This window comes from Accipiter gentilis, chromosome 5, assembly GCF_929443795.1.
Source record: "Accipiter gentilis chromosome 5, bAccGen1.1, whole genome shotgun sequence".
Lineage (NCBI taxonomy): Eukaryota > Metazoa > Chordata > Aves > Accipitriformes > Accipitridae > Astur > Astur gentilis.
Genome location: NC_064884.1, coordinates 8,266,520 through 8,294,326, shown reverse-complemented (window position 1 = coordinate 8,294,326; position 27,807 = coordinate 8,266,520). Strand labels below are relative to the sequence as shown.

At 44.9% G+C, this 27,807-nt stretch overlaps 1 protein-coding gene across 6 annotated transcripts; it reads right to left on the bottom strand.

Annotated features, from left to right (window-relative positions):
* Nucleotides 1–1,129: 1,129 nt before the first annotated feature.
* USP28 (ubiquitin specific peptidase 28) lies at nt 1,130–27,807 on the bottom strand. 6 transcript variants are annotated; one of them, XM_049799334.1, is made up of 26 exons: nt 27,749–27,807; nt 24,225–24,302; nt 22,748–22,880; nt 21,377–21,488; nt 20,536–20,698; nt 19,545–19,631; nt 18,566–18,703; nt 18,051–18,124; nt 17,416–17,492; nt 16,888–17,036; nt 14,639–14,766; nt 14,373–14,468; nt 13,308–13,487; nt 12,400–12,614; nt 12,088–12,158; nt 11,538–11,766; nt 9,904–10,107; nt 9,215–9,354; nt 8,843–9,028; nt 7,834–7,929; nt 6,643–6,821; nt 6,469–6,547; nt 6,012–6,091; nt 4,881–5,004; nt 3,827–4,025; nt 1,130–2,366 (listed from the first exon to the last, which is right to left on the bottom strand). In XM_049799334.1, the coding sequence occupies exons 1-26, from the start codon at nt 27,788–27,790 to the stop codon at nt 2,191–2,193; spliced, it is 3,435 nt and encodes a 1,144-aa protein (XP_049655291.1). In that variant the 5' UTR covers nt 27,791–27,807; the 3' UTR covers nt 1,130–2,190. The 6 variants fall into 6 exon arrangements, with proteins under 6 accessions (XP_049655291.1, XP_049655292.1, XP_049655293.1 ...); XM_049799335.1 differs by lacking the exon at nt 27,749–27,807 and adding an exon at nt 26,802–26,932; XM_049799336.1 differs by lacking the exon at nt 7,834–7,929.

Sequence of the window (27,807 nt, the reverse complement as noted above, 5' to 3'; positions counted from 1 at the left end):
GAGGAAGTGAGTGAGTGGCTGCATGGTGCTTAGCTGCTGGCTGGGGTTAAACCATGACAGCCGTCACGATGACAGGGAAAACCCCCCGAAAAAGCAGCAGTCCCAGCTCTGCAGCATCCCATTACCAGGAAAAGGCACGGCTCACTGTCTGGGCATGGGCAGCTTGAGTCTCTACAGACAACAGCACTTCTACTTTATCCTAAAATAACTGGGAGAACGCAGGATTCTCCCACAGGAGCTGTTTATTCCTAAATAATGGAGAAATGCACACCGACAGGATGGTGGGACCGTGCTGACAATTTCCATTCAAAGATATCTCTGCTAATTACAACAAATTTTGCACTAGGAACAAGTCCTAGAAACATCTGCCTAATGTGTTGGAAAAAACCCTCACCCGTGTGCGTGTCTCTCCCCGCTTTCTATGCTGCTGACAAGAAATCTGTATTTTGTCAGAGTGATGCCAGCAGCAGCCGGTAAAAGGGTGCCATTATAACATAGGGTCATGTTAGCAGCTCAATATGTAATTAAATGTTTCAATTCCCCGATTAAGAAAGAAAATAGAGTGTTTGGCTACAGGAAGAGAGCGTTTTTCCCTCCTCTTCACTGACTTAATGTGAATGCTTACCTACTGCTGCTTGCTTGGGGAAGGCAGACTCCCTCTTCCAAAAGTCCAAGAGTTAACGGAGAGTGGCTTACAATGGGAAAGGGCTCCAGGACAGATTCTCCACTCTGAAGGAGACTCGAAAGAAACCTCCCAGCATCGAGAACGAACAAAGACATTTCCTCAGGGCCTGCCTTCCCAGCCTCTCCCCAGCATGCTTCTTTGCACGCCTGCTCCAAACCTAGCTACGCTCAGCGTCACCACACTCACCCGTTTCTCTGCTAAAGCATGTGAAATTTGTGTCCCGGTGGCTTCCAAGTGCCCTGCTACCTTCACAGGATACCCAAGAGGAGCTCACGAGCCAGCACACTGTTCTGCCTGTCTGGGAGCTTCATCGAGCCGCAGAAATTTCTGCATTACTTTGCCAGCATTTTTTTTTTTCCTGCTTCCCTTTCTTCATATTGAAGCCAGGAGGAAACTCAAGGCATAACACTGGAGCGAAATAAAAAACACGGAGGGAGCTTTTTTATTCTAACATAGAACAAATGCTTTTATTGCACTTTTAGAAAAATCTGCATAGTCCTAACAAACAGGATCCGCCCCTCCACTTACTCAGAACATTTGGTTTAAAACAACTGCCACAGCTCAAACGCAAGTACAGGCTGCCCGCAAAAGGAAATCCAAACGGGACATTTTTTACAGAAAGTCAATAAAAAACCAACCCAACCCACCACCAATAAAAAAGGAACCGATTCTATAGCCCTCACAGTTGTCATCAACAATAATCCAGCACTGAAAATCCAGCAGAGGAGAAGGAAGTTCGCCTTCTGATCCGAGAGGGGAATACCCTTTGGGGAGCATGATCTCCCTTAACCGGCAAGCTATTGCTGTAGCATGAGTGTGTGGGAGACAATCTTTACAGTCCCGTCCTGTCTCTTGTCACTGCCACTGTTTGCTTGTGCCTTTCTCAGAGGCAGACTCCTGCATGTTTCCTTTTGCCAGTTAAAATACAAAAGGCAAACACCCGCTTGACTTGATCAAAATATGCAGCGACACGTGTGACTGCCCACACGATAGAAAGCGTGAGCCACCGTTCCCTCTCTGCCTCCTAATCACACAACTTGGACTCCTGCTAGCAGAAGCTTGGCAAGAACTGGATGTATAATCTCTGGTCGCTAATCATTCAGGAAGATGTAGATGCGTCTGACAGATCAACGATGGCTCATAGCCCGGCTCACCAGAGGAGCCAGTCTCTTGCTCTGCTGCCATCACAGGCCCAGGGATCTGTGGCTAGAAAGGTGCCCAAGAGAACCTCCCGAGATGGCCCAGGGAGCCCTCGGCAGACGGCACTGCCAGGGACCTGGCGTGTCAGGCTAGAACAGTGGTTCAGGTCCTTTGCACTACCGCTGAACGTTTTCTCTCAAAAGTGCAATACTGCTTTGTATTCATTTGTATTTACAAAGAACACAGCTCTGAATGCGAATCACCCCTCCTCTTCCCTCTCCCTTTCCAACATTGCCCGGCAGGAGGACCCCGGCAGGCGGGTGGTCTGCAGTGCGTGTACCGTGCCACAGTGGGGAGTCCGCAGTCTATTTCACAGTCACGGTCGAGGCCCCATGAATGGACTCCATCACGGCTGCAAACCGACTGCAGAGGTCATAGGGGGAGTTGGGCCGGATCTTTGGGGGCTCTTTCAGAACAATGACCTCGGTGGAGCAGTCGAGGAGCCGGGGCAGTAATTCGCCCAGCTTCATCTGCAGTTTTGCTGTCAAGAGGGAAAGGATGAAACAGTCAGTGGCACAGCAACAGCAAAAGACCAGATGGCAGAGGGCCCCAGGGCCGCGAGCTAAAAAGCTATGACGCCTTTTAGAGAATCGTCTTCCAGTGCTGAAAACCGCCCATCTCCTGCAGGCGGGGATGAGCAGCATCTGCTGACGCAGAGAAGGCGTCGCACCAGCTGCTGGCCTGGGACTCATTTGGTCCTCAGGTCTTACCCGCCTAACCCAGGGCTCCATAAAAAGAGGGCAGCTCCGCTGCCACCTGGCTGCCCCCGGCACAGCCCCACGGCCCACCAGGGTATTGTGCTTTCCCTGCAAAGGTGTTGTACTGGCCAGCCAGCCAGAAGTAACTACGTGTTTCAAGGCAACACTCAAGTACTGACTCTGCATCTGAAGGAAACGAAGTGCACTTGACAGCCTGTAACATCTCAGGCCTTGGCAGGTCAGCCCATACTCTGCAGGCATTGTCCAGTCCTGGTAAAGGACTGTCCCACAGGAGCAGGCCATGCAAATGCTGCCAGACGGCACATTAGAGGATGCAGCAGGCAGAAAGGGGTGACATTTGAGCTAGCTCACATGATGCAGAAGGCGCAAGCAGCCTACTTCTGCTTCTTTAAAACCTTCTGTGTGAGTAAATGCCATCGTGGCAAGCCCAGGAATGGGAAACTTGCATATTAGCATAGATGTATCAAATTGTTTTTACAACAGTAGTTTTGAGAAGAAACCTCTGTGGTTTTGCATTATTTTCCTTCAGCAAGTTTACCCTCTGCTAATGACAAAAACCCCTGCAACGACTCCCCCAGCCTTCGCACACAGATGAAGGAGTGTTGGAACCAATTTCTCTTAAGAAAAATGACCTGAGGGTACTCACAGAAGCCCGACTCTGGACCACAGAAGGTAATACAGAACAAGAACGGCTACCCAGGACCAAAATTCAGCTCTGAAACAACAACTCCCTCTTCAGAACACAGAGATCCCCTGAGTCTGCTCCCCCATCCAGTCCTCTAACTCTGGCCGTGTTTCTGGCCACTGATAAAACCTGTTCCTCCCTCCTGAAGAGAAGCCTGCCTATGCCTCTAAGGCTGCCAGCAGTCACCTGCCATCTAGGGGGAACCCCCCATTCAGTAAGACCACAGAAAACCAAAGCACATCTAGATACCGCTAAGTCATTCTTTCAAAAGTAGCTTTTCACATTTCAGGGAAGATGAATCCTTCTCCAGCAGCTTTAGTGCACAAGAAGATTAAATTCTTCTATAATACAATTCAATGGATGCTTCAAATCTCTTTCTCCTCTAACAATCAGAAATACCAAAACGTGCTACAGTGCAAACGCCAGGAATCTAAGGTAGTGTTTTAAAGGGTCCTTTAACCCCTCTCTAGTTCAGATCTAGACACTGCCGTGCCCACAAACAGCATGAAAAAGGTAAGGCCAGCAGCCGTCCCCTACCATCCATGTCTTCTCGTCCCAAATAGGAGCACCAGCGGTTTCTCATGACCTCGATGGCATCCAGGTCCTCTTTGGAGATCTCAAAGTTGTTCATGAGGTGCATGCAGGGGATGATCAGCTCGTTCAGGATGCTAATGCCCTCTGCAACACGAGCTTCTTCATGGCTGACGAACAGAGATGCTGCCACCTCGTTCAGCTTCTAGGGGAGAAGGGAGAACCAGGGGACAGGCTTTTAAAATGCAAGCATAGACCTCAGATTCTCAGCATGCTGTCTGGAAAGGCACACAGCTTGGGCTCCTTCACCGACAGCCACACCGAGACGCAAAGGCTTAACAGAACCAAGCGCCAGGTTCTGGTGGAATAACCACCTTTAATCACAGGAATCACACCATAGAAAACAAACATATATATATATTTGTATACGTATGTGTAATTTACTGTAGGAAAGTACATACAGCTTATTTATAATTCCGGTTTTAGGATGCCACGGTCCAGATCTGCCTTTACACAGATTCCCTGGGAGCCGCAGGTCACATTCTTTCACTGAATTATTATTTCCTGGATTTCCACACTACTGCTGGCACTCAGTAAGGGGCAGAAGCCACGGCAATAGGCACAAGAGAGAGTGACACTGGTCTTGGCAACCACGGAGCATGAACTAAAAACAAACCTCATTTTTACGCTGTTTTTTCACACACACCCCCCCTATGGAAAAGGACACCATCTTTTACTCAGAGAGAGAAAGCCATTAATATTAAAAATAAATATTGGGGCAGGGGGAGGAAGCAAACGGACAGAAAACAATGCAACCACCAAGTTAACAACACAAGCGCCAAGTTAAAACCCAAGAGTGTGATCAGTAGCATCTGAGCCTGCCCTGAAAATGCAGCACGTTAATTAAGCGTGCTCCTACAAGGGGATGTGGTACGGCCTGATTCCGTGGGCAATGCACACCGAGCAGCCGGTAAGCGAACTGCACCACAGGAGCCGATGTCACCCAGTCTGCTCCCTCCCCTCCTCTCCAACAATGAGTGTAGAGCTCCTCAGTACAAACCAGGAGACACTTCCTTCTGTACAAGGCAATCAGCGATTCATTCACTCCTCTGTTGGTTCCTTTCATCAGCAGCTTGGTGTTGCTTTGGTAGGCGTAGACCAGGTAGGTGAGCGACTCCTGGTACCTAGGAGAAGAGCGTCAGCTTGCCAGCCCACAGGCCCTGCCAAGGTCACAACTGCAGCGCAGTTAGGCTTGTCAGCTCAGGAAATATTTTTCACTTGGCCTGAATGGTAACTAGCATCAGGCCCAACAGCAAAAACTTTATTTCCTTGCCAAAGCATAAATGAACAGATGCCCTACATCAAGTAATTCATGTTCCTTTTTGCCCAGTATGCCAAACGAGCATCTTTGGAAGAGCCCTTTAAAGCCATGTTTGTCTACAACTTAGCCTGAGCGTGAATGCCAGTGTCAATGTTTTCTGCATGGCTCCGGGATCTTTGCACTTTGAGAGAACACTCAAGGAAGCGCAGAAGGTAATGTTTTCAGTTCCTTTACATATTTCTAGCTTCTAAACCCCCGTGATGAAAAAACAGAACAGCTGACAGGGATTAGGTCAATTCAGGGAAGTTCTAACAGGCTCTCGCCCAACCTCTGGTCAATTTGCCCACCTGCATTTGGTGACTCATCCCTGCTAATCACCTCAAAATTCAATTCTGTTTCCATCCACGAATCATTTCTGAAAGCCAGTTTATTTTCCGGATTGGAAAAATCACTTTTCAGATTACAAACTCTTCCTAAAATGGCATTGTCCTTCACCCTGCACTACTGATGTAAAATTCAGGTTCTAAGACAGCAGGGAGGAAAAAAAAAGGCCCTTTTAAACTTCTTAAGAGTCTAGAGCACTCCAAAGCATGTGTTTACACAAAGTATAATGTCCAATTCAAGATGGTTTAATTTTGGTACAGGAGGCCAATGGAAAAAACCAAAAAAGTGATGGCAACCATTCCCATAAACCCATCTCTAGAAGTGAGAATATAAAGCTCTGCTTCACAGAGGGGAAAATTCAGGGAAGCTCTAAGAAACTGTCAGACAGCTAGCTGGTAGCCCAGCATAATATACATGTCAGAAAGAAGTTGTTCTGTCAAAGTGGCTATCACTCATCTTGTCCAAGCACAATTAAAAGTAACTTACTTTCTATTCTGGTACAGCTCCAACCCTGTCAGCAGGTAAACCGACACCTTGCGAAAAAGACTGTAGTCTTCGTGCCATCTCTGTTGAGGAGCAGCAAGAAAGCAGACCATCAGCTTCACCCGCCACACGCACATGTGTTTTACATTCCTTCGTACCTCAAAAGTGCATCAGATTTTACCCTTTGATGGGTTTAAACATCTCTCATAAGCGACATGTAAATCAATTTAGTCAACTGCACAGACACTCCTCAGGAGACTCCCAGCGTATGCATTCTCCCTTTCAGCATCATTCTGCAGACACACGCTTCAGACAGCAAGGACGCTGCTGACAGGTGGGTCAGCAACCGCTGCATTTGCTGGTGCGGCTCTGCACCATGCTCCCCATTTCCCATGCACGGCTTTGGACAGCACCAGTTCTGACGGCGTGAAGGATCAAAGGCAGTGCTCCAGTCCCTCACCTTGTACTCCTCCATATCGACATCGTCAGGACCAATTTCTCTCAGCTTTGCTCGTGCTACCTTCATAATGCTAATTGACCTGCTCCGTGTAAGCAGAGATGAAAAAAAATCAGAACGATGGCACCAGCTGCTTCCAGATGAGAAAAGCCTCATCTTGGAATCCACAGCACAAACCTTTCATCATAGCTGAGGTTTTTGTCTGCAAACTGCTCAAGAAGGGTCCGTTCCACCACCTGCTGGGGAGCATTGTTTTGCAGGAAGTAAATGAGCACGTGTTGCAACCGGGCGTCATTCTGAGGGGTCGGGGTCTCTTTGGCAAGCAGGTAGAGCCGGGAGTACTCCTCGTGGAACGCCTGCCAATGAAACACACGTACTAACACACCCACTTGCCTGTCCATGGCAATTCCACAGCAGCTGATATGAAGCTTAAACCTGCCCTGTAACAAAGGGATTCCCATGGGTGATACCTAGCCTCCACTGCTTGGTTATATTCTACTGGTGAACAGAAGCCTACAAACACTGGGAACTATAAACAAAATGCATCCACACCAAGGCAAACTCCAAGCATCAAGCGTGTGATTTTCAAAAGCATCGAGGTGTCTGAACGCCCTCCAGAACAGGAGGCATATAGCTGCCCTAGACAGTTTTGGTAATCCTCTTGCAAGTGCCGAGGTTGTAAAAATTGATTGCACAACGCCTGTATCTGTAGTAAGGTGCAAGAGTATCTTGTGATTTATATTCCTGTAGATTAATAACACAGGTGATCTCTTCCATGCGGAATTTTTAGTTAAATCTACCATCCTGTAAAATCTAAGACCAGCTTCAATACTCAGTGCTTATTCTTTCAAATCCCTCTGTTCAACACACACATTTCTCGAGGACACATTTTACAAGAGAGGTCACAGCCAGCATGCATGTTCAGGACCAAAAAAAAAAAAAAAAAATTTCATGAATGCTGGTTTATTTTCTGATGATCACACTGAGGACCCAGACAACAGATTCTGAAAGGCACACAACAAAAGTCTACTTTTTACTGTATGGATCGAAAGAACTGCCAATACTAAAAGAATCGGCAGAAAGCATAGTGAAAAGTAAAAAAAAAGAAAGCAAACAAACAAAAAGGCTGTTGCTTCTCCTGGGAGGAGGGAGTTCTTTCTTACAAACTCTAAAAACTGTTTAGAACCCACCGATATGTTGTCACAATAAGAGAGCAGAAGCAGAAATGCAGGACAGAAAGGCCATTAACTAGAAGAAAAACCGCACAAATCGTTCCCTTCACATTCTTGATATGTCAATATAGCATAGCTTCTTCATTCAGTGAAAACAGATATCCATACTATTGGATTTAGCAAACAAATGAGATACCTTAACAAGCCCTGCTTCAGACCCATCTCGATCAAAGGTCTGACGGGCTTTTGCAATAGCCAGGATGACACCTTGCATGGCTGGACTCAGCATCACCTACCATGAAAGCAGGGAAACACAAACAAGAACAAGGAAAATGGTAACAGACAGGGGAAGAAGAGAAGGCATGGTGAAGAGTGAGAAGAACTGTCAAAAGATAAGGTGTAAAGGAGGTTGTATGAATATAAGTGGAATAAGCCAGAGCTGTGGTTTACTTGTATATTATTTACTCCATCTATCACGTGCATTTTACATGCAGAGGTCTTTTATAAGCAGTTCAAGGTCTAAAGGCTGGTCACTCCAAGCCTTGAATTTGTAAATTCAACAAGTGAGAACGTGAAGCATGCCAGCCATATCACCTCTGCATCCCATTCAATCTTCTTAAGCAATATAAATAAAAGAGCAGTGCCTATGGCGGAGCAGTGAATTGTGCCAACTTCATACAAACATATATTAAACATATTCAAGGGGTAACGGTCTCAGTATTTGTGTGAAATCCAATTGCACTTGTGAAACAGACTGAGCTTCCAAAACGCTTCTTGAGTATGTACAAGTGCAGTTAAATAGTCAGATTTAAAGAATTGGTAGCTAGGCTATGGTAAGTTATGCTATTAGCAGTTAATGTCCTTGAGAGAGGGGACTAAACTGTAACTGAAGACAGTAAAGAGGCCTATAAAGAAATTAATACAGCTGAGATCAATTTTGATATAGTCCTGCCAGAAAGAAGACTAAAAGGAACACTGTGCAGATCTAGCGACTGAGTGCTTTTACAGAGCTGTGTTTCTGATGGCATTTAGAAATGAAATTACTAAATTATTTGGTCTGGCCACCTTCATTTCCACAGTGGGAAAACGCGCTCTGTAAACAGCACTGTTTCCAGGACAGACTACTATCATACCCAATCTTAGGAAAGCTCAAAGTTACAGGTTAATGACCAGCAGTAATTAATCCCCTGCACTGGGATCGGTACCTCCTCATTATATCCGTCTGCATCAGATCTAACTGGAATCTTCCCCACACTGGGGATTTCCACTTCAGAGACCTGTGAGCTACTTTGGGCAGCAGACTCTGTTTCCTTAGCGTCCTGTGGTTGTTCTGCCTGAACTGTAAGGGCTGTCTCTCCCGGCTGGGCCTTCACTGGGTCTACCTCCTTGGGCTGTGGCCAAGAAGAAAAAGAAAAAGAATAAGAAAAAACAAAGCAAAATACAGGAAAGCAAAGGGGACCAAGTTAAACGTGGCACAGCTACAGAATTACACAGAAATGGAAAAAGCAAAGGTCCATCAAGAAGAATACTACAAAGACAGGAACAGGTTCCTTCCTGGGCCAGGGCTTGGCTCCTACCTCGCAGAGAGCTGCCTCAACGCCATTCTTTTCATAGGCATCGGCGGTGTTTGCAATGGCCTTGGCAGTCTGCTCCTTGGCAATCATGGCGTGTTCAGAGGACAGAGAGCGCACGCTCTGCTCGCAGACTGAAGACTGATCTGTCAGGACAGAGGTGTGGTATTAGTTAGCACAAACTGCAAGACTTCTTCTGGTTTCTTGTTCTAAAATGTTTTGTAGCTTGTCTATGCAGGATTAAACAGCTGCAGCGTTCATCCCAGAGATCAAGGCATCTCACCGTGAGCTCGTGCATACCCTTTTTCAGTGGGTAAGGCACACACCATCAGGTATTGCCAGGTAACCCCTTCCCACTCCAGAAGAGCACTTCAACAGTTTCTACTCAGTATTTATGACAAAAACCAAAAAACAAACAAACAAAAGCCTGGAAGTGCAATGAGATTAGCCCATTATGATTAAATGAATGGAAAACAGCATTTCTGGTGACAAGCCTGGAAGGATGCACACGCAAAAATAGTAGAATAGCCTTTCTTACTGCCAGGACAGAGCCTCCACCAGCTGCCTTTGCTACTTCATCAACAGTTTCTCCTAGATATCTAGAAATTTATGCAAGGCTCCAACATAGTGGTATTTTTTGACCAGCTGGCTGTTATCGGTTTCAATAAGGTTTGCAAACTCAGACGTGGTGTTACCTGGTCCCGATTCAGAAGAGAGGTCCTGCGATTCAGAAGCAGGTGAAGGCTCCATCTGAGGAATCTTGCAGGACTGCTCCTCCTCCCACTCCTCTGCCTCCTGCTCGAGTCGCCAGTTGTCCTCCTGGATGTAGTGTCTCAGCTCTGGGGGCAAGGCCTCGACTTCCTTCTGAAACTGTCCAGCCTCAGAGCAGTCATCCTCGTCTGGAAGAAATGCAGGACTGGCATTTAACAAAACACGTCATAGCAGGACACCACCACCAAAGACTAAACAAATACGTGACATTATGAAAAGCCACAATACATTTGGCTGAGGGATAAATGGGAAAAAATCCCAACCATCTACTAGCTTTGTAATTTAAGATGATTTATAAGCAAAAGTGCAAAAATAAAGACAAGTCTACAGAGTTATCTGAAACAAAATCCAGTGTTGTTCTACCACTGGACGGTATTTATCACAGAGCAGTTCCAGAAACGGTGCCTGCTGATGCAGTAGGTCAGAAAAGCATCCTTATTCAAGGGCTACCATTGTACAGAGAGCGGTATTTAAACTGCCAATAGATGGAAAATTCACAATTCAGCTGGAGACATACCTGTAACACTACATAGCATATAAAGGTAGAGAACCACATGGATTCCATAGCAGGAGTGTCATGCTGGTATTTCTCAGCACTTTTTATATCTACTTCAGTATTCAGGTATAAAATAGCACAAACCCTGAGTTGTATCAGCTTTAGACAAGTCCTAAAATTTATCAAAACCAAGTGGCAATTCTCTACACCAGGTATTTCTTATGCACCCATTGTAAAAGCAAAGCAACTTTAAAAAACAACAAAAATTCCATTAAATAGGAGGAAAAAAAAAATCATGGGTTCACTTCAGAAACAGAACTGTCATAGGAAGACAGACAAAGAAAAACCTCCAGATCCTCATCAGCCATATTTAGCAGCGAACAGAATGACAGTTCTCCATTGTTTCTATTTATTACATCAAAATGAACCATGCGTGAAATTATTAGGTTCTTCTACAGCTGTTTGCCATGTATAGTGCCACGTGCACAACAATTTCTCCACATAACTATTTATATATTGGCACTGCAAACATACTTGCAAGTCTAAGCCACTGTTACCAATAACTCGTGCACTAGGAAAGGCCGCATTAAAAAAAAAAGCGCCCTGTTTAGGTTCAGTATAACAATATCACTAAAAAACAAGGCAACAAGTCAGAAAACATGATAAAAGTAGGAGAAATAAAGTAGGAGGCGTTTCACATGCCCTTATAAAAGAACCACTGTCACATAAACTATATAAAGAGTTAAAGTGAAAAAAACCAGCACTGGGTGCATGTTGAAAATGGCACACGGGAAGCTTGAATATTTATACACATTAATAATACATAAAGTACCGTATCTAATCTCACCAGTATGGTTCTTTCTTCCATTTTCAACCCTATCAGGGATTTAGAAATGAATCGAGTATGGAACAAATTATTTCTCTTCTATCTGGGGTGAAGTTTTTTGTGTTGTCAAGTGACAACTGTGCCAAAGAGAAGCTGAGGAACGTAACGATCATGCAGGCTAGAGAGACGTGACAATACACAAATGTCTAATTAAGCAGCAGTTTTGGCTCCCGTACCTGCAACGAAGCGGGACACCTTATCACTTATGTACATCAGGCAGTAGGCACTGGCATTCTTCGAGCCTCCAAATGAATCTCTCTCCAATTCTTCCCATGATGATTCTGTCACTGAGATGTCGTTGTATTTGAGCCAGCTTTTTCGAGGCTGGTCGTATATGAAGGCCCAGTAGTGACCGGCATTTGCTTGCCCTTCGTGTACCAAGACTGCATGCAAATGATAAGGAACCTGCAAGGTCACATGGACGCAGTGTTCAGACGTACTTTTAGTAAATGATTTTGTCTGACCTCTGTACAAAAATTGCAAGTAAGTTCATAGCTGTAGCCTGGCATGAGACTCTTGATTCATATGGTAAATTTCCTACTAAGCAAGAACTGACTTTTAAGGGAAAAAAGCAACAAGATTCTCATAAAGAATCCTTCCTCTGCTTCATCACTGGGATTTTTTAAGTACAATAAAGTGGATGGTTTAAACTGACAGCTACTAATAAAAAGCAGTATCAGCAATATCAGTTTAATATTTACCAACAGAGGGAGCTGCATTTCTTACCTGCTGGAGGAGAGGGTCACAGTACATTTGTTCAATGGACAGGTCGATTCTGGCAATAGACTCCTTCAGATCTGCCAAGAACATCACGAATGAGAGAAATACATAAAAATTAATGACTGCTTGTCAGACTATTCCAGCCCCTTTCACTTCAAAAAGTTTGAAGCCATCTAGTAACTATCCAAGACACTTAACGCCAGGGCTGAAACATGCGCAAGATTATTTGTAATTCAGGATGTATCCAGCTGGAGGAACAGAGGGGAAATCAGGCTGGCATTCAACAGAAAAATCACAACAAATATATTTGGGGCCAACCTTGCACGTCTTGTTCAATCTCGTTTCTCCATCGCTGCAGACACGTCCGAACGAGGTTCAGCTCTTCCTCAGACACCACACGAGGAGCTGGACGTTCAGATGTTTCTGCTGGTGAACCAGAAGCCTGGAGCAGCGCACTCGGTTTTTGCTGCGGCGAAGAATTTGCCAGAAAGAAAGCTCCATCTTCAGTCCTAGCATCTTTCCTTTCTAGTATGCTGTGAAGCAAAATCCGCAAGTAGCGGACAGGTTTTTCAATCTTTCTCTTGTTTTTTTTTTCTCGTTTTGGAAAATAATATGAAATAAAACAAACTGCTCCAGAGCCAGAGCAGGATTTCCCTTCTGGGACAGTACAAATGTAAAGAGAACAAGTACACTGAAACGTACTTATGCCTTAACAGACCAAATTAAAATGTAGGACAAATAAAAGCAAAAATTCTTACAGAACTCTGCAAGCACAGATCCACAGTGAGCGACTCTAAAAATTCCTTCTCTTACTACTAAGAAACTCATGTGTTTACTCAGCTTAATTTAGAGAGTGTAAGCCAACCATGCTGGCCAGGTTTGTAATAATCCCATATTGCAGTAATTTACTGGTTGATGAAGCAAAAAGACTAGTAGCCTAACCAAAAAGAGCATGTCATTTAACTCAGAACTGCTGCTTAGACAAGGAATATGGTGATGCTTTTGGAAAACGAAAAAGAACAGATTAGATGCAGTGTTATATTTATACAAACAGAACTAAATTACGAGCAAAGTAGTGACTGACTGCTTGCACAGGTATTCATACATTACAGCATCATGCTCACAGGTGCCCAGATAAATAATCCACTTTTAGAACGCAAACCACCAGCATTTAGCTGAAAGGCAAAGTGTTCTCCTATGAATTATTTTTATTTCCATTTACCAACCCATTTGGCTGTGAAAGCACGTCCAAAACACGAGGCTCGGCCTGGGACTGCAGGCGGGTAGTCTGAGAGCCCTGAGCCGAAGAAACAACTACAGCTGGCTTTGTAGCGATGAATTCGAGAACATACTGGAGCATGTCAGGCAGTGGAAAGCGGGCTGGGCCGGAGCCGTATTTCATGTAGCTACAGAAAAATGCAAGATGTTGCATGAATGTGCAAGGAATGTGATTGTTTGGTTAAACCTGAGGGGAAGAGCAACAGGGAAGAAAACTGGCGTTGGGAGGAAGACAGTTTAAGCAGTGAAGGAAGGAGGGAAAAAATCCAGGTGATGCAAAGGGATGCAAGTCACCACCTCCCTCCCATCTGCAGTGTGCAGCAGCCAAAACACTGGTGTGCTATCATAACTGTTTTAGTCAGGGTAAAAAAAAAGTGGCTGCTGTGGAGACCATTAACTCCATCCCAACCAGACCCTGTAGGATGCTACATGTAAACTGTTTGCACAACGCCCACCAGAACCCCACCAAGCACAGACGCCACCAAGGCTACTGCGACACGGCACACCTCTTTGCCTGCCACTTGTTCACAGAACTGTCATTTGAAAAAATACAAACTGCAAGCAAGTTTAATGCCCATTAAAAGGACCTGTACACAAAACACCTGGAACATGAAATCTGATTGTCCGCAAACCACACCTTTCCTATCGATCTCCTTCCTTCCCCAATAAATAATGCCGAATTCTAAGCTGGAGGGGACCTCTAATATAAAAAACAACATAGATTCTTTTTAACGTATTACTGGGCTTCCTCACTGAAACTCGGCAATGCAGCTGACAGTGACAATTGTACTATTTAAAGAATTTATCATTGTAACAGCATCAGTGATATTCAGAAACCATCAAAGCCACGAGTTTGTTTTTAAAAACACACTTTCTCACTCCACACGTCTCGACACAAACCCGGTTCTGTTTCTCCTTCCCCTACAAGTTTCTCTTTTACTGGAAAGCTCATTTAAAAGGAAGCATTTGCATGCTTGCACAGGGCACAAAAATAAAGCCAGCTGACTACTTACCTTTCCAGTTTCTGCTGCAGAACCACCATTTTCTCCTTCAATCTCTTCATCTCTTCTCTCTTCATCTGAATAAGCTCTTTACTGCCATAGAGGTACCTAAACAGAGACATACAGAGCCCTGCTATGTGAGGTTTGTTTACTTCTAACATCCACAATCTTTTATAAATGTTTCAGAATCCTTCCTTGCTCACCCATATACCCTTTTTAATGTCTTTAATTACAATGAAGCAATACCTTTAAATGTACCGTACAACAGAACAACTCACCTGTCCATATAAACAGTCTGGGGAAATTCTAGCTTGGTGTGAATTTTCTCTGGCTGTCCTAGTGACTGATTGAACTCAAATCGGGAGAGTTCAAAGGTCAGTACTGGTGGGAGTTTTGTAAACCAGCGCTGTAACAGAAGCAGAAATGCCCCCAAAGGGACTTGTTTTAAGACGACTGCTAAATGGCACCTTTTAGACTGATCCTAAATGATTTTAGACCCATCCTAAATGCCTGTCTGTCTTTAAATACTGAATTAGTATATATTTTGTTTATGGAGTGACGAGTCAGAAAGCCAAATTTTACGAGATTAAAATCTCCACTTCCATTGAAAAAGCCTCATAATAGCTTTCAGAAAGTTACTCTTCATTGCCTGATGCATCCAGCTTGACAGATTATTAACAGGTCCAGCACTGAGTTTTACAAAAGCAGCAGACACTACACAAACTCTGCATGTCAGCTGAGAGCTCTAAGAAGAGTCTTTTCCAATGCAGATCACATGCAATGATGACGAACAAAACAGAGGTCCTTAAGCAGTACCTGATTCCTTATCCTCTCTCAGTCTATTTCCAAACTATTCAATTTAGGAGATTCACAGAAGACACCCACTTTCTGTACGTTTCATACACTGTTTCAAAGAGCCATGCCGAAAGGAAAATTCTTGATTGAATTTACACTTCCTCTCTCTCTCCCTGGCTTCACAAATACTTCCAGCATCCACTGCCAGAAGCTTCCTTCACCTACCTTAGCATGGCACCACCCAGCCAAGGCTCCCTGCATGGACTCAGGATGAGCATGCTAAGCTCGTTTTCCTTTGCAGGATTCATGTCAGATGTCCTGCCACAATAAATCTGCCCCATGCCAAAGTGCAACAGCACATTTTTAGATCTAAAATATTTCCAGTTAAAGTCATTTTTAAAAATTATTTTTTAAAAAACTTTGGAAGGAAATGGCCGGGCAGCAGAGCTTTATGAGAAGAAGCCAAATCTTCAGAACAAGAGAACATAAACACAGAGAAGGAACGATTTACACACCTATTATCTAGGAGAAACATAAGTCCTTGTTAGTCCCACTGATGCTTTGCACTTCAGTACACTCACCTACGTTCTCAAAAGACAAAATGCACCTTATCCCCTATCATGCAGTCCTCTAGCCACGACATCCTAGGAAGTGAAATTAAGATGCACAGTTTTTCCAGTCGGTTTTCTCAGAAATAAAACCAGAGCCTTTTCCTTCTATCCATACAGACAGAGAATGATTAAAACATCTTGACAATCAGTCCAATTTCCCTTATTTTTCAAAAAAGGATTTGGAGGAACTAAAAGGCTTGGATTGAAAGGAACCTGACTGATTAGCTCCCTATGTCCCTTTGTCTCTGGCACCAGCCTACATCAGTTCCACCTCCATCTGCTGTAAATGCATCTGAGCAGCTTCAGGCAGGAACTAGGAAAAGCAGAAATAAGCATCTAAGTCCAGAGTCGGACAGGACTTACATGCCCAAGACTTCATTTCTCCTTTGCTAGTTTAAACCACAGCAACAGTTTTCAGACATTCTCACAGAACTGAAATACCTTTCACTGCCCCCTCTATGACACATTTGCAAATTTCTTAGTGTTATTTCCCAGTCTTTCCCTAAGCTAACTTCAGCTGCGCTTGCACATGTAGAATGCTGAATGTAATGGTACACTTCCACTTTCTGCTTTGCTGCAACCAAGTATTTTATGATTGATTTGTGATTCGCGAGATTTACAAAAAAAAAGAAAAGAAAAAAAATCAGCACAGTCAGAAGGTAAGAGTGAAAATGAGAAGAAAAAAAAACACACACTATAATAGGGAGAAAGATACAAATTCCAAATGGCATACCATAGAGTTAAGCACTGTACTTTTACCCTCCGAAAATATGGAGGCAGTTGTTCTCCCCCTACTCAGGTACAGGTAGGCTTCAACAGAAAGAGAGAGACTTTATCACACTTGCATCAGAAGCAGATGTTTACCTTTTTAATTTAAAACAAACTCCTCAAACCGGTTATATAGGACAACGCATCTTTACAAATAAGCAAAGACTTAGTGTCTCACCATGTAACTCTAACATACGTTTACATGAGATTCCAGGTATCCAGAAAATATTTTGTATTCAATTCTTAGGGAACATCGATAATTGCCATTTAAAGTTATCAGAATATACTGAGACACCCCTGCACTGTGTGTTGCATTTTTCCGCAGCAGGCAACCAAAAAACCATAACACTAACCTCCTGTCCATACTTCACTGACTGAGATGCTGTCGCCTCATCCATCTCTCCCTCCACCATGGCTCCTTCCAAGCACTCATTCAAGTTTCGATAACCATTTACCTGAAGGGGATACTGACCAAAGGTTTCGATCTTGGAAAAAGTATTGCCTGGATGATGGAAATGATACAAAAAACGTGAACTAACTTAAGAGAACAAAAAACTCTGGTTAACTCAAGAGTTTGTTGTCAGCACCAGTCAGAGGAGCTACTTGCAAGAACTGAACCGCATATAGCTGTATACATGTCTATCAGGGTAAGCGTCCTTATAAACAAGTGCTTTCAATACATCAGCACTTGCGAGGATTCAATGTTTTCAGAAGACAGACCTTAGAAATGTTACAGATAATTTTATCAAGACGACTATTTGCAAGTTTAAAGAACTAGGCAATTTCATCAGAAACGTGCAACAAAATCCTGTGTCATCACTGCTATAAACCAAAACAACGCAAAGGAGTGAAAAAGTGGATCCACCAAACCCTTAACTCACCCTCATGGACACCTTCAGTCAAGAAAGTCCCGTAGAAAAGCTGTACCATTGGGTTTTCAGATTTGTCCCCAGGGCTTCTGTTTCAGAAGAAAAAGCACACATCTGTTTGCAGCTGTAGGCTGCAAAAAAGCCCCAAGTCATAAACTAAGCCTTTGCTTGGGAATCTTCCTGCAGTCAAAAGTAAAGTTTTCCATCCAAGCACAGAATACAGAGGAAGCTTCTTATCTGTTTACATACTCAAGAGCACATTATAGCACCTACACTGGCAAGGAAGAAAAAAAAAAAAAAAAAAAAAAAAAAAAATCAAACCCCAAAGTTAAGGTGCTACCTTTTGAAATGCAGTTCCAAAAAACCAGATCTTTCATGTACACCGGTTCTGTTAGGTTCCCCTAAAAAGCATATTTACTCTGCAGGCCATACCAGCATTGAATAAAGTCCTATGCTTATGCACAGGAAACACAGATATAACACTTCATAAGCATATTTCGAACTTAAGGAGCATCATCCTCAGGAAACAAAGAACTCTCATTTATTCAAAATTTTCATGTAAAGCCCTCTCATTTTTTAGGGCTTTGCATTTAAAATCTGTTTCGCCTCAGTGTCAGGTTGAACTCCTGAGATCACAGAAAACTCACTTGACATTCACAGCAAGCTGGAACGCATCCTCCAGCCAGTCCAGTAGTTTGTGTGTAAATTCACTCACATCTTGCTAGAAGAGAGACAAAAGTTGAGAGTCAAACGTAATACCAACCAGAAAGTGTTTTCACAGTCTGCTGGTTTCACAAACCTACTGGAATACAACCCGACTGGTATTGCCATACCTACCCAGCTGAAAGAAGTGTGCAACTGAAGTGCTGTGCTGATTTAGACCGATAATGAACAACACTCTGCTCATCTGAAAACTAGATCAGAGGAAATTATTGTGATCGCTACCCAACTACCCAGATGGCACTGGGTAGAGCACTGTTACGCTGGCTGTTTAATTAGCAAGCACGTAGATTTTGCCTAAATGACACAGGGACAGCTGCTTGTCAGTTGACAAACATGGGAAGAGGCCTCTGAAAGTAACAGCAGGATGAAGCGAAATAGGATTGCCATGGCTGCAAGTACTGTTTTGAAGAAAGCAAAAGGCTTTTTAACGTGGTTTTACCTGCTGTTCTTCAGCAGATCTAAATGCATCCCTCAAGAGTTCCAGCGCCGCAGAAGGGTCTACAAACTTACGACGCGTCCCCAGCATTAAAGCAAACAGACACTGAAGTTCTTGCATGAATGCAATATTTCTTTTTCCCTGCATTGTAAAAAAGAAGAAAAGCTAAACCATTCCTGCAACTCAAAAAAGCAGCATCTTAAAACAAAGTGCTGCAGAATACCACACCCACATACCTCAAGAGGTACGCTAACAGCTGAGGAAAGAGGTGACATTAAAAAGGACAAAAGCAGAAAGACATGCAGTATCATTTCTTGGAAGCAATCTGGTCTCCCAATGGATGCATGGGAGAAAAAATTTAACCAAAACAAAACCTTTAGAGAAAAAGAGGGCCAGAAGTGATAGTTGCTAAAACAGAAGGCAAAAGCCCGTGAATTTATGGATCTATTCTGTCTACATTTGAGGCCTTTTTAAAGTATCAAAAGCATACATGAAAGCAAGTAAAGCAAAGTCTCTTAAATGGCGGTGGCCACAAGCTAGCATGATATAACAAGTGAAGGATTATTCTATGTATGCCTTTTCCTCCAGATATGTTCTAAGCACCTTCTGCTGACCGCTCTCGGAAGGTACCGGGGCTAGAGGGACCTTCCAACTGGCTCAAATACCAGTTCTCCTACAGTGCATGTGAACAAATGAGCAATCTGGAGCTACCAAGGAAGTTTTACGGGGCAAATCTCTCCCCACACCGCAGTCAGAAGCCCTAGAGGAAAGCTTTAGGAGAAGCATCTGTTTTTTTTCTACGGTGATTCTGTCTTGGAAAAGTATTTCCCAGATTCATCTTTAACATAGCCAGACAATTCGAAAGCCATTAACGTAGGCACAGGAATCTCAGATGGACCCAGATTAAATCTGTTTAGAGAAAGAACAGAACAGTATACCACAAAAGAGAGAAACCTCACAGCGTTACTCGATGAAAACTTACAGTGCGACTACGACAACTTTCAAGCACATTTTGTGGGAGGGAGTATCCAAGGACCAGCCTCCGAAATTCTGGCAACTGAAACAGAGACTGAAAGGAAAGGAGAGGTAAAGACCAGTCAGCACTTGCAAGGATTTGACTCACTGCAATTTGATGCCCTGTTGTCATGCTTTTACTCGACAGCTTTTTTCTTAACTTCTAATTCTTCGATAGTCTTGTGTTACTAAATAAACATTTACAAACTGAGCAGTCCACGTGCCGGACCAGCACATTCATACCCACCAAAGAACCAGATTCCATCCTGCCATTTCTAGGATATGTGTAACCATTTTAGGAAAGAGTATTCTATCCTGCATAGGCATGCTTAGAAAAAGCGTCCAGGAACAAGTCACAGTGAGAAACGAGCCCATATGAAGCTTGCTTTCTTCCTCTCAAAGCTGGAGACGTATGGTTAACATCTGTCTGCTGACGCGAAATGGTTAGAACAGACAAATCTGCTCAGCTCCGTTTATTGTTGTCTCCTCTTGTTTAGGTTATCACTAATAATACATGCTGCCTAGTTGCTTATTCGTTCAAGTGTCTACGCCTGTGTATTCCATTAACTGGAATATGATACACCACATATTAGGGAGCCAACAATAACTACAGTAAAATTAAATTATCGGTTCACTTTGCCAGTCAAGCTTCTGTCATTCAGTAAGCATTTGGACATCACTGCACCAAAAAAACCCCTGCATATGTACACACAGATTATATGTATCTGTGTCTATTTTTATGCGAAGTCTATTTAACTGCCTTTTGGCTCCTTCTGTGCACACCCAGAATAAATCACAATCATATCAAATAAAAACAGAAGTCTCATCTAAGCATGGTCGCATTTACTCATCTGCATATGATGACCACTTCACAGAGCTGCTGCATATGTAATTCTACCTGATAAACATTTTGACTCCAAGACCGCAGCAACTCCAGAAAAACTTTTCTATCAGATTACCTGTATGACAGCACTAAACCAACACGTATTTCCAATGTTTTTCATTCCAACGGGCCAGTCACCCACTCTTCTCCAGTCATTGTGCTTGGGGTTCTCCCCCCAGACTTCACAGCGTTTCCTTTTGGAGCGATTTTTGTTTTCAGCAGAATGTGCTTCCTGTGGTCTGTCACAGAAGATGCACACCACGCTGTAATACACCATCTCACAAAGATTCTCATGAACTACAGGAATCGTACTCCCCTCTAGTCACAAGCGGGACCCTAGAGCCAGGCGCTGTCAGGTGATACCCAGCACAACAGGGAACAGATGTCTCATCTGACTCCAGAGAGGTGTCCACTCTCAAATGAGGTGGATGGAGAACAGGACTGCAAGACAATTTGGAATGATGGAGGAAGGTAGTAAGGTATGCATGTTTTTCTTCCTGAACTAGCTCCACGCAAAATTGGTGCCCTTAGTCACTATTGGAGGCAAATCCCACCCACGGTAAAAAGGAAACAGCTACTTAGCAACGAGGTGAGGTGAATTGATACATGAGATTTCAAGGTGCTTCTTCAACAGGTGACGTAATGCTAGCACAGCATCCTTTTGTGTGGCCTGCCAGCGACAGCAGCAGGGACTGAATAAGCCACAACTAAACCTGCTGCTTCTATTTCAACCATCACATTGCAGCGTTGCCCCAGAAGTAAACGTCAACTACCCAGAAGGCAGTAATGACCCAAGCACCTTCTAAAAGCAGTAGGTATACATCTGGTAGCTGATTTATGTCTGATTTGCAGTTACCGGCTTAAGAATCCACTTAAGACACCCGGGAACACCAAAACCAATTTATGGACCCACTGACCTTTCAGCAGCATCTCTTTCTGCAGCCTGAGCTTTCGGTGATTCCAGTGGTCTGAAGGCATCGACTGCACGGAGATCGTCTTTGTTGTTAGGGGTAAGTGCAGTAGTAATATCTAGAAGCGGAGGCAGCATTCTGATCAGTTTTCCACCAGGAGGATGCAAATGTTCTCTTTAAAAGGAGCTTCTAGAACATGTTACACCTCACAAATATGATTTTTTTTTTTCCAATGATAGAGCATAATTTTCGAGCTGAAGTCTTAAATACACATCCTTGTAGCTTGGACCACGCTAGGAAACCTAAAAAGTGATCAAGTGGGCTGGATGAGAACAGGACAGACTGTGCAGCTGTGTCCTGGGCAGCTTTCCTTATGCCCAGATTCAGAGCTTGAGGGAACATTTCAAACTTCTTAAAATAATGAAACAGGAACATCAGCTGCTGCTTGTATTTGCTATGCCTTAACATCAGTGTTGACAAGAGACACTGTTTCAAGAAAAAAAGGATTTCAATAAAATTGGCACAATCACCCAGAAGTGCCTTCCTTCACTTGTGTCAGGATGCTCAGCTATGAGTCATTTCATGTACTAGCTACATAGGAAAGAAAGAGAAAGAAAAACAAGTAGTTCTGGAAGAGGTGGAAGCCTTACACCATGGAACAAGGGGCAGCCATGCTGTTCTGGATGTTGCTTCAAAGCTCCCAGCACAGATTTTTGGCCCTGTGAACCTGTCCGGTGATAAACTCACTTGGGAAAGCTCCAGTTAATAGATGTGTTGTTAGCAAAAAGGGTTAAAGAAACTATTCTCAACTACCTCAGACTACAATTACACCTTTTACATCTAAATGTGCTAAGCTGATGGCCTGCTTTTGCCAATATCCATAACATTTCTACGTTTCACGTAGTCAAATTGCTAGCTCAAGTAACACTTCCAAGTTTTCACGGAGATATTATACGAAAGCAGTCAATTTGTCTGCTCTGCCAGCAGAGGCTGTAGAAAGAAATGTATGACCCTTGACAGGGATTCAGTTGTCTATTCTGCTTGCTCTGCTTTAGGAGCTTTCTGGGTTTTCCGTGTTAGCCAAGACCAACTTTTGACCATTGTTCAAAACAACGACAGCTGTGTAACTATGCTGTGTCACCTACAAATGCTATTAAAACTCTATTAAGTCACTGTCCTTTTGGACGCAGCTCTCCTTCACCAGGAAGGTTTAATTGCCTGAACTGTCCCATGGCAAGTGACCAGTACCGGCAAAATCAGATCAGGACAGGAGCCGGATGGTTTCAATGGCAGAAGCCAGGCGGACCAATATTTCCCCTTTCAACTCAGCCTGAAACACATGAAACTGTTAAGGGTGAGCAAAGATGAACAACTTACTTTGTGTGAGCTGTTTGCCCACAGCACTCCCTTCCCAAGCAGACGGCTCTGCAGCAGCTGTGTCCTGAGCTGGCTCCTGAGCGTGCTCCTCTGTCAGGAAGGTGACTGCTTCCATTAGGTCTCCATTAGCAGCCTAGTAGAATGATAGGGGGAAAAAAAAATCCATAGTGCCAGGGTTACTTCACCTACATTTGCATGACATTTAATGCATCCATGGTAGAGACAAGTGCACTGCCACCACTTTGCTTTCCCTGGCCAGGGGAGAGAGCTATCTGTTGGTGGCAAGTAGTAGGAAAAAATGAAAATAACGAAGGCTAGAATTTCTCTGTCGGAAGGCACTTTGGCTTTATTACTAGGACAATACAGACTCCATTAACTAATTTCATTTCTCTCACAAGAGACTCGAGTAGTCACAGGAGGCCTGAAGCGTGACAGGGTACTTGGCCACCGGGAGAGACTCACAGGAATCAAACTCTCTGTGGATTTTAAGACTCACGTCTCTTACTGAGCTAGGGCTTCCTTCAGACCATCGCTACTGGCTAAACTCCTTTACATTTATTCTAACGTTTTCTGGACGTTACTTCTTAACGACACATTTAAGGATTTTTTTAAACAAGCTTTGTACATTATCAGCACAACCCGCGTCCTGCTGCTACATCTCAAGAGCACGGACGGCATCTGATGATTCCAGACTGACACGGTTGCAACCAGTTTAAGACTACAATTTATAAATACCAAAACAGGCACTATGAGGAGGAATCTTTCCACGTAAATGTTGTTTTTCCAAGTGCCTGAGATTCCTGTGTCCCTTCCCTTTGGAGCAAAGACAACTGTTCTGGTAATGGACAATACAACCACCAGCCACAAAGCTACCAACGTTACTGCAGCTGTCCAGAACTCCTGAAGCAGTTTACATAGAGGAAAACCTACTCTGACCCATCAGTTTGTGTTCACTATAATGCATGGATAATGGCCCTGTAGGAGCAGAACTTCTAGAAAACATTTACGATGTTTTAGCATAGCATGCATTGCTGCAGCACAGATTTTAAGGTCTACTGTTAGAAAAAAACCAAACCGTTCCCAACTTAGCCTGGGGTTTTCGTTTCAGAGGCGAATGAATGAATACCTGTGAACCCCAAAACTGCACGTTCCCTGCTGACACCAACAAATGCTGGCCTCATGTGCCTGTCTGCGTCATGGGTACACCTGAATGACGCACAAGTGAGGGGCAGAAAAGCAGTGGAGGACTTACCCTTCACCTCTCACATGAACCACATTATTCCACACAGCACACACTGTATCACTTTCACAGGCCACGCACCTGCTATTGTAGCGTGGACTCACTCGTTATCAGCCCACAGACAGGCCAGTGAATGTCCAACCCGTGCATTATGTTTCCAGAGAGCCTGAACTTGCCTGACTTTTGGGACAAATTCAGAGCTCTCCTTTCCACAGAACAATGACAACAGGCACAAACCTTTAGAGCAGCATGAAGGAAAGCCGAATCTTGAATTCCTGTGATCTCTTTCAGCTGGTTTAAAAGCATCTGGCAATCCTATACATGCAAGAAATAAAGAAAGCTCATGTGAAAAGGTGACTGTTACAGACAACAGGCTGTTTTTGCGAGGCCAGGGGCTCACCGGCGTATTGTTTCTGTCTTTCCTTTTTACTGATGTATTGATGCAAAAACCCAGTGACGCTTGATGGTAATACCAACATCAGCTTGAACATCACACTCAAACTTTCTTCCCCTGAATCTATAGGCTAACATTCAATCCATCGTATCCTCACCAGGATGTTAGCAGGCCTGAGAGGAAACGCTATCCCCGCTGTCGGATGCACCGCACCTGTGGTGGGAATGACAGGCACCCCCTCCCCCAGAGAGCAGCGGCATGTGCAGCAGGACATATAAGGAGGGTGCATGTTCTCAGGGCATCAGCGAGGGGCTATTTTAAGTCTGGCTGCACATGCCACTTGTGCATGTCATTTCTCACTGACAATAAGGTGTCAGAATAAGGCTCTGAGAGGCTGCTATCACTTCTCCTTCCCCCACCACACAGGCCACTCGAGCTTTGGCAAGACACTCGCTCTAGGCCCTAAGCCACGGTCAACAACCTATTTGTTGACTGGTTCCACCACTTAAAAAAAAAAACCAAAAGATTACAGGAATTTTCTTTACCAGACTTAGCAAATCTTTGCAGCCTTGGCTTACCACAGGAGCAGTCATTGTGCTCACCAAGCCATGAATAACTTTGGTCAACCGGCCACCAGGAGAGGCAGCTCTCTACAAGGAGCTCTTTCCAGCAGCAAGCCCCAACGCCGGGGTCCCACCACCGCCCTTTTGTGGCCACAGTTCAGCTGCTGTCACCAATGGCTCCGTCAGGGTGAAATCAGATGCCGTGAGATACGGCTCCGTAGCGCATAGTATGGGAAGGACATTACAGCAGGGATAACAGCCGGGACTGTATCGCATACGCCTGACTTATAAAGGCTATCTAGGGTCCTGCTATCAGCATGGTCCACTAAATCTCAGCTTCTTAAGATGACATGTTTAATTAATCTTAACCGGCAACTTTGCAGACAAACAAATTCAAGTTTCTACTCACTCTCATTGTTGGGAAAAAATTTAAGATGCTTTTGTGCCATTGGAACACAAGTTCCACTCAGTGAGTAGTACGGCAACTGCTTTTCTGAGCCGTCCATCCATACCGCTGATGGATGCTACTCCGCGCACAAATATCGTAAAGATAGCGCATGTCCCTATCAGTGGATAAAACAAAAAAACCCCAGTCCTAGCTTATTTTTTGATGGGAGTTTCCTCAACAAATTATTTGTGATATTCCCACCTAAAATACTACTTTTGCTCAACTTTTACGAGAAAAAGCATGTGCACCCGTCCCGTGTACTCTTTTAGTCCTGAGAAAAGCCTCAGGCCCAGCCAGCGGCATGATGAGGAACCGCATGATAAGGAGCCAAGGGTAGGAGGCTGAGGACGGGCATACTTTCACAAAGGCAAACGGCTTATATCATGTTGCTAATTTTGCTACCTTAGCAAGCAGCGTGCTTGTCGGCTAACCCCACCTAATGCTGTAGGGCATATTTTTCCGTTGGAGAAAAAAACCAACCCACGCTAATAAACTGCATTACAATAAAGAAATCCAAGGCAGGATGGGGCATGATTTTCCAGGGTTTTTCTGCTTCACCAAAAGGAGGACTCACAAAGGCTGCCACAACCATAAAAGCTAATTACCGATCCACTGCCCTGAGTTACCGCTTAATATTCTAATGATTTCCAGCATAATTTTACTCAGCCTTTGAGAAGAGAGCTTTGTATTAACAACGGAGAGCTTGTCCCATACAACAAGGTTTGAGAGGCTTGCGTCCGACTGGCAGCCCACCAAATCCACCAGGAGCCACACTCTGCGCAACAGCTTTCTTAAGTTTCTGGGGAGCGCGCATGGTTTTTTTGCTGCGACTAGTCTGGTCGATTGTTTTTTTGAGGTTACGCACCGCAGTGCTTTAAAACAAGCTGGTAATTAATACCAGCGTGCTGCCGCTATTAACACACACTGCACTTGAAAAACCAAACCAAGCCAAAGTCCTACCTGCTGGAAAAAATAACAACCCAAACCAAAAAGCTATTAGTATTACATTACAGCAACAGGAGGAGAGTACAGAACCAAGAGGCTGAGAGGAAGGAGAGTACTAGAGATAAAAATTACAGAGTTGGCCAGCGAGCGAGGAAACTGAAAGGTTTTGCCATTTTCCTTGCTACAAGGTGACTCACTGCACTCAGAGGTAGTTTGTTTTGATGAGAAACTGCAAGTGGGGAAGAGTGCAAGCACAGTGCGGGAGTTCAAGGGGGTTCCAGAAATAATAGCGCGTGAGGAGGAGGAAGGTGGCGGCGTGTAAGAGGCACGCAGAGCCTCGGCCTTCAGCCTCCGCACCTTGGCTGCGCTTTTATCACAGTGGGAAAATGGATACAAAGAGGGCTAAAAACCCACAGGCGGCAGCAGGAACAATGCCTGCATTCCTGACTGAGGCTTTTACAAACCAATATCCATCACGGGAAGAAGCAGCAGCCAGTGACCTCCTCCTCCATCGACGTGTGCTCCCATACACTGGGCGCTGTCCTCGCGCCATCCCTGCGCAAGTGAGAAACCGCTGCTGCACAAACGCAGTTTCTAAGCTCACAATGGAACGGTCAATACCCTCTTCCCGCTCACGCCTTTCGCGTTGGCTGCTCAGAAGTGTTTCTCTTGCATTCCAAGAGCACAAAGATGCTATGAAGAAGCGCAGGTGCCTGTGCCAAGTGGGGACACGCTGGGCTGCGGTGCCTCATGCATGGGCACCGACCTTGTGAACAGAGAGGCGCGTGGAGCAGCTGCGAGCCAGGCGTCCTTTCCAGCGCTCAAGGCCAGGTCCTTTCAGAGACAATTTACGTAGAGCCCTGAAGTTTAAGAGCAACAGTTTTTCTTAATGGGCATCAGAAGGTGCTGGTTTGGCAAGAGAGCAAGGAGAGAACCAACTCCCGCTCTTTGGGAGGAGGACGCCGTCGTGAAAAGACCCTCCTGACTGACCCACACCCTTTCCCTGCAGAACAAACCGCGGCCGACGCCACGCTTTGTCCGCCACAGTTCTCAAGGAAAACACCGCCCGAAATCCGGTGGGCACCTAAAAGGCTCTTTTAAACGACACGGCTGAAACGCAACGGCTGCTACCGGACGTGAACCCTCGACTCCCAGGACAGGCCACGGAGAGGAGCCCGCGGGGACGTGGGACCGCTGGAAAGCAGCGGGCACCGGGCGGGGGGCGCGGCCCCCCCCCCCCCCCCCCGCCTCCGGCGCAGGGCCGCAAGCCTGAGGAAAAGCGGGGCCGCCAAGGCGGGAGGACCGGACCGGACCGGGCCGGCAGCAGCCCCGTCCCCGCTACAGCCCCCCTCCCCTCCCGCACCGGCCCTCCCGCACCGGCCCCCCCGCCACCGTCGCCCCGCGGTCTCACCCCACCGCCGCCGCCGCCCGGGGCCTGCAGCTCGGCCGTCATACCGGCGGGGAGCGGGG

Bases quoted from the DNA above. Each gene is read 5' to 3' on its own strand.
- USP28 (XM_049799334.1), bottom strand. From the start codon at position 27,790: ATGACGGCCGAGCTGCAGGCCCCGGGCGGCGGCGGCGGTGGG. The intron at 17,493-18,050 runs GTGAGTTTTCTG...CTTCTGAAACAG, and splicing joins CAGCTTGCTGTGAATGTCAA to AAGCCCTGGGGACAAATCTG. The intron at 6,548-6,642 runs GTTTGTGCTGTG...TACACGGAGCAG, and splicing joins AACCTCAGCTATGATGAAAG to GTCAATTAGCATTATGAAGG.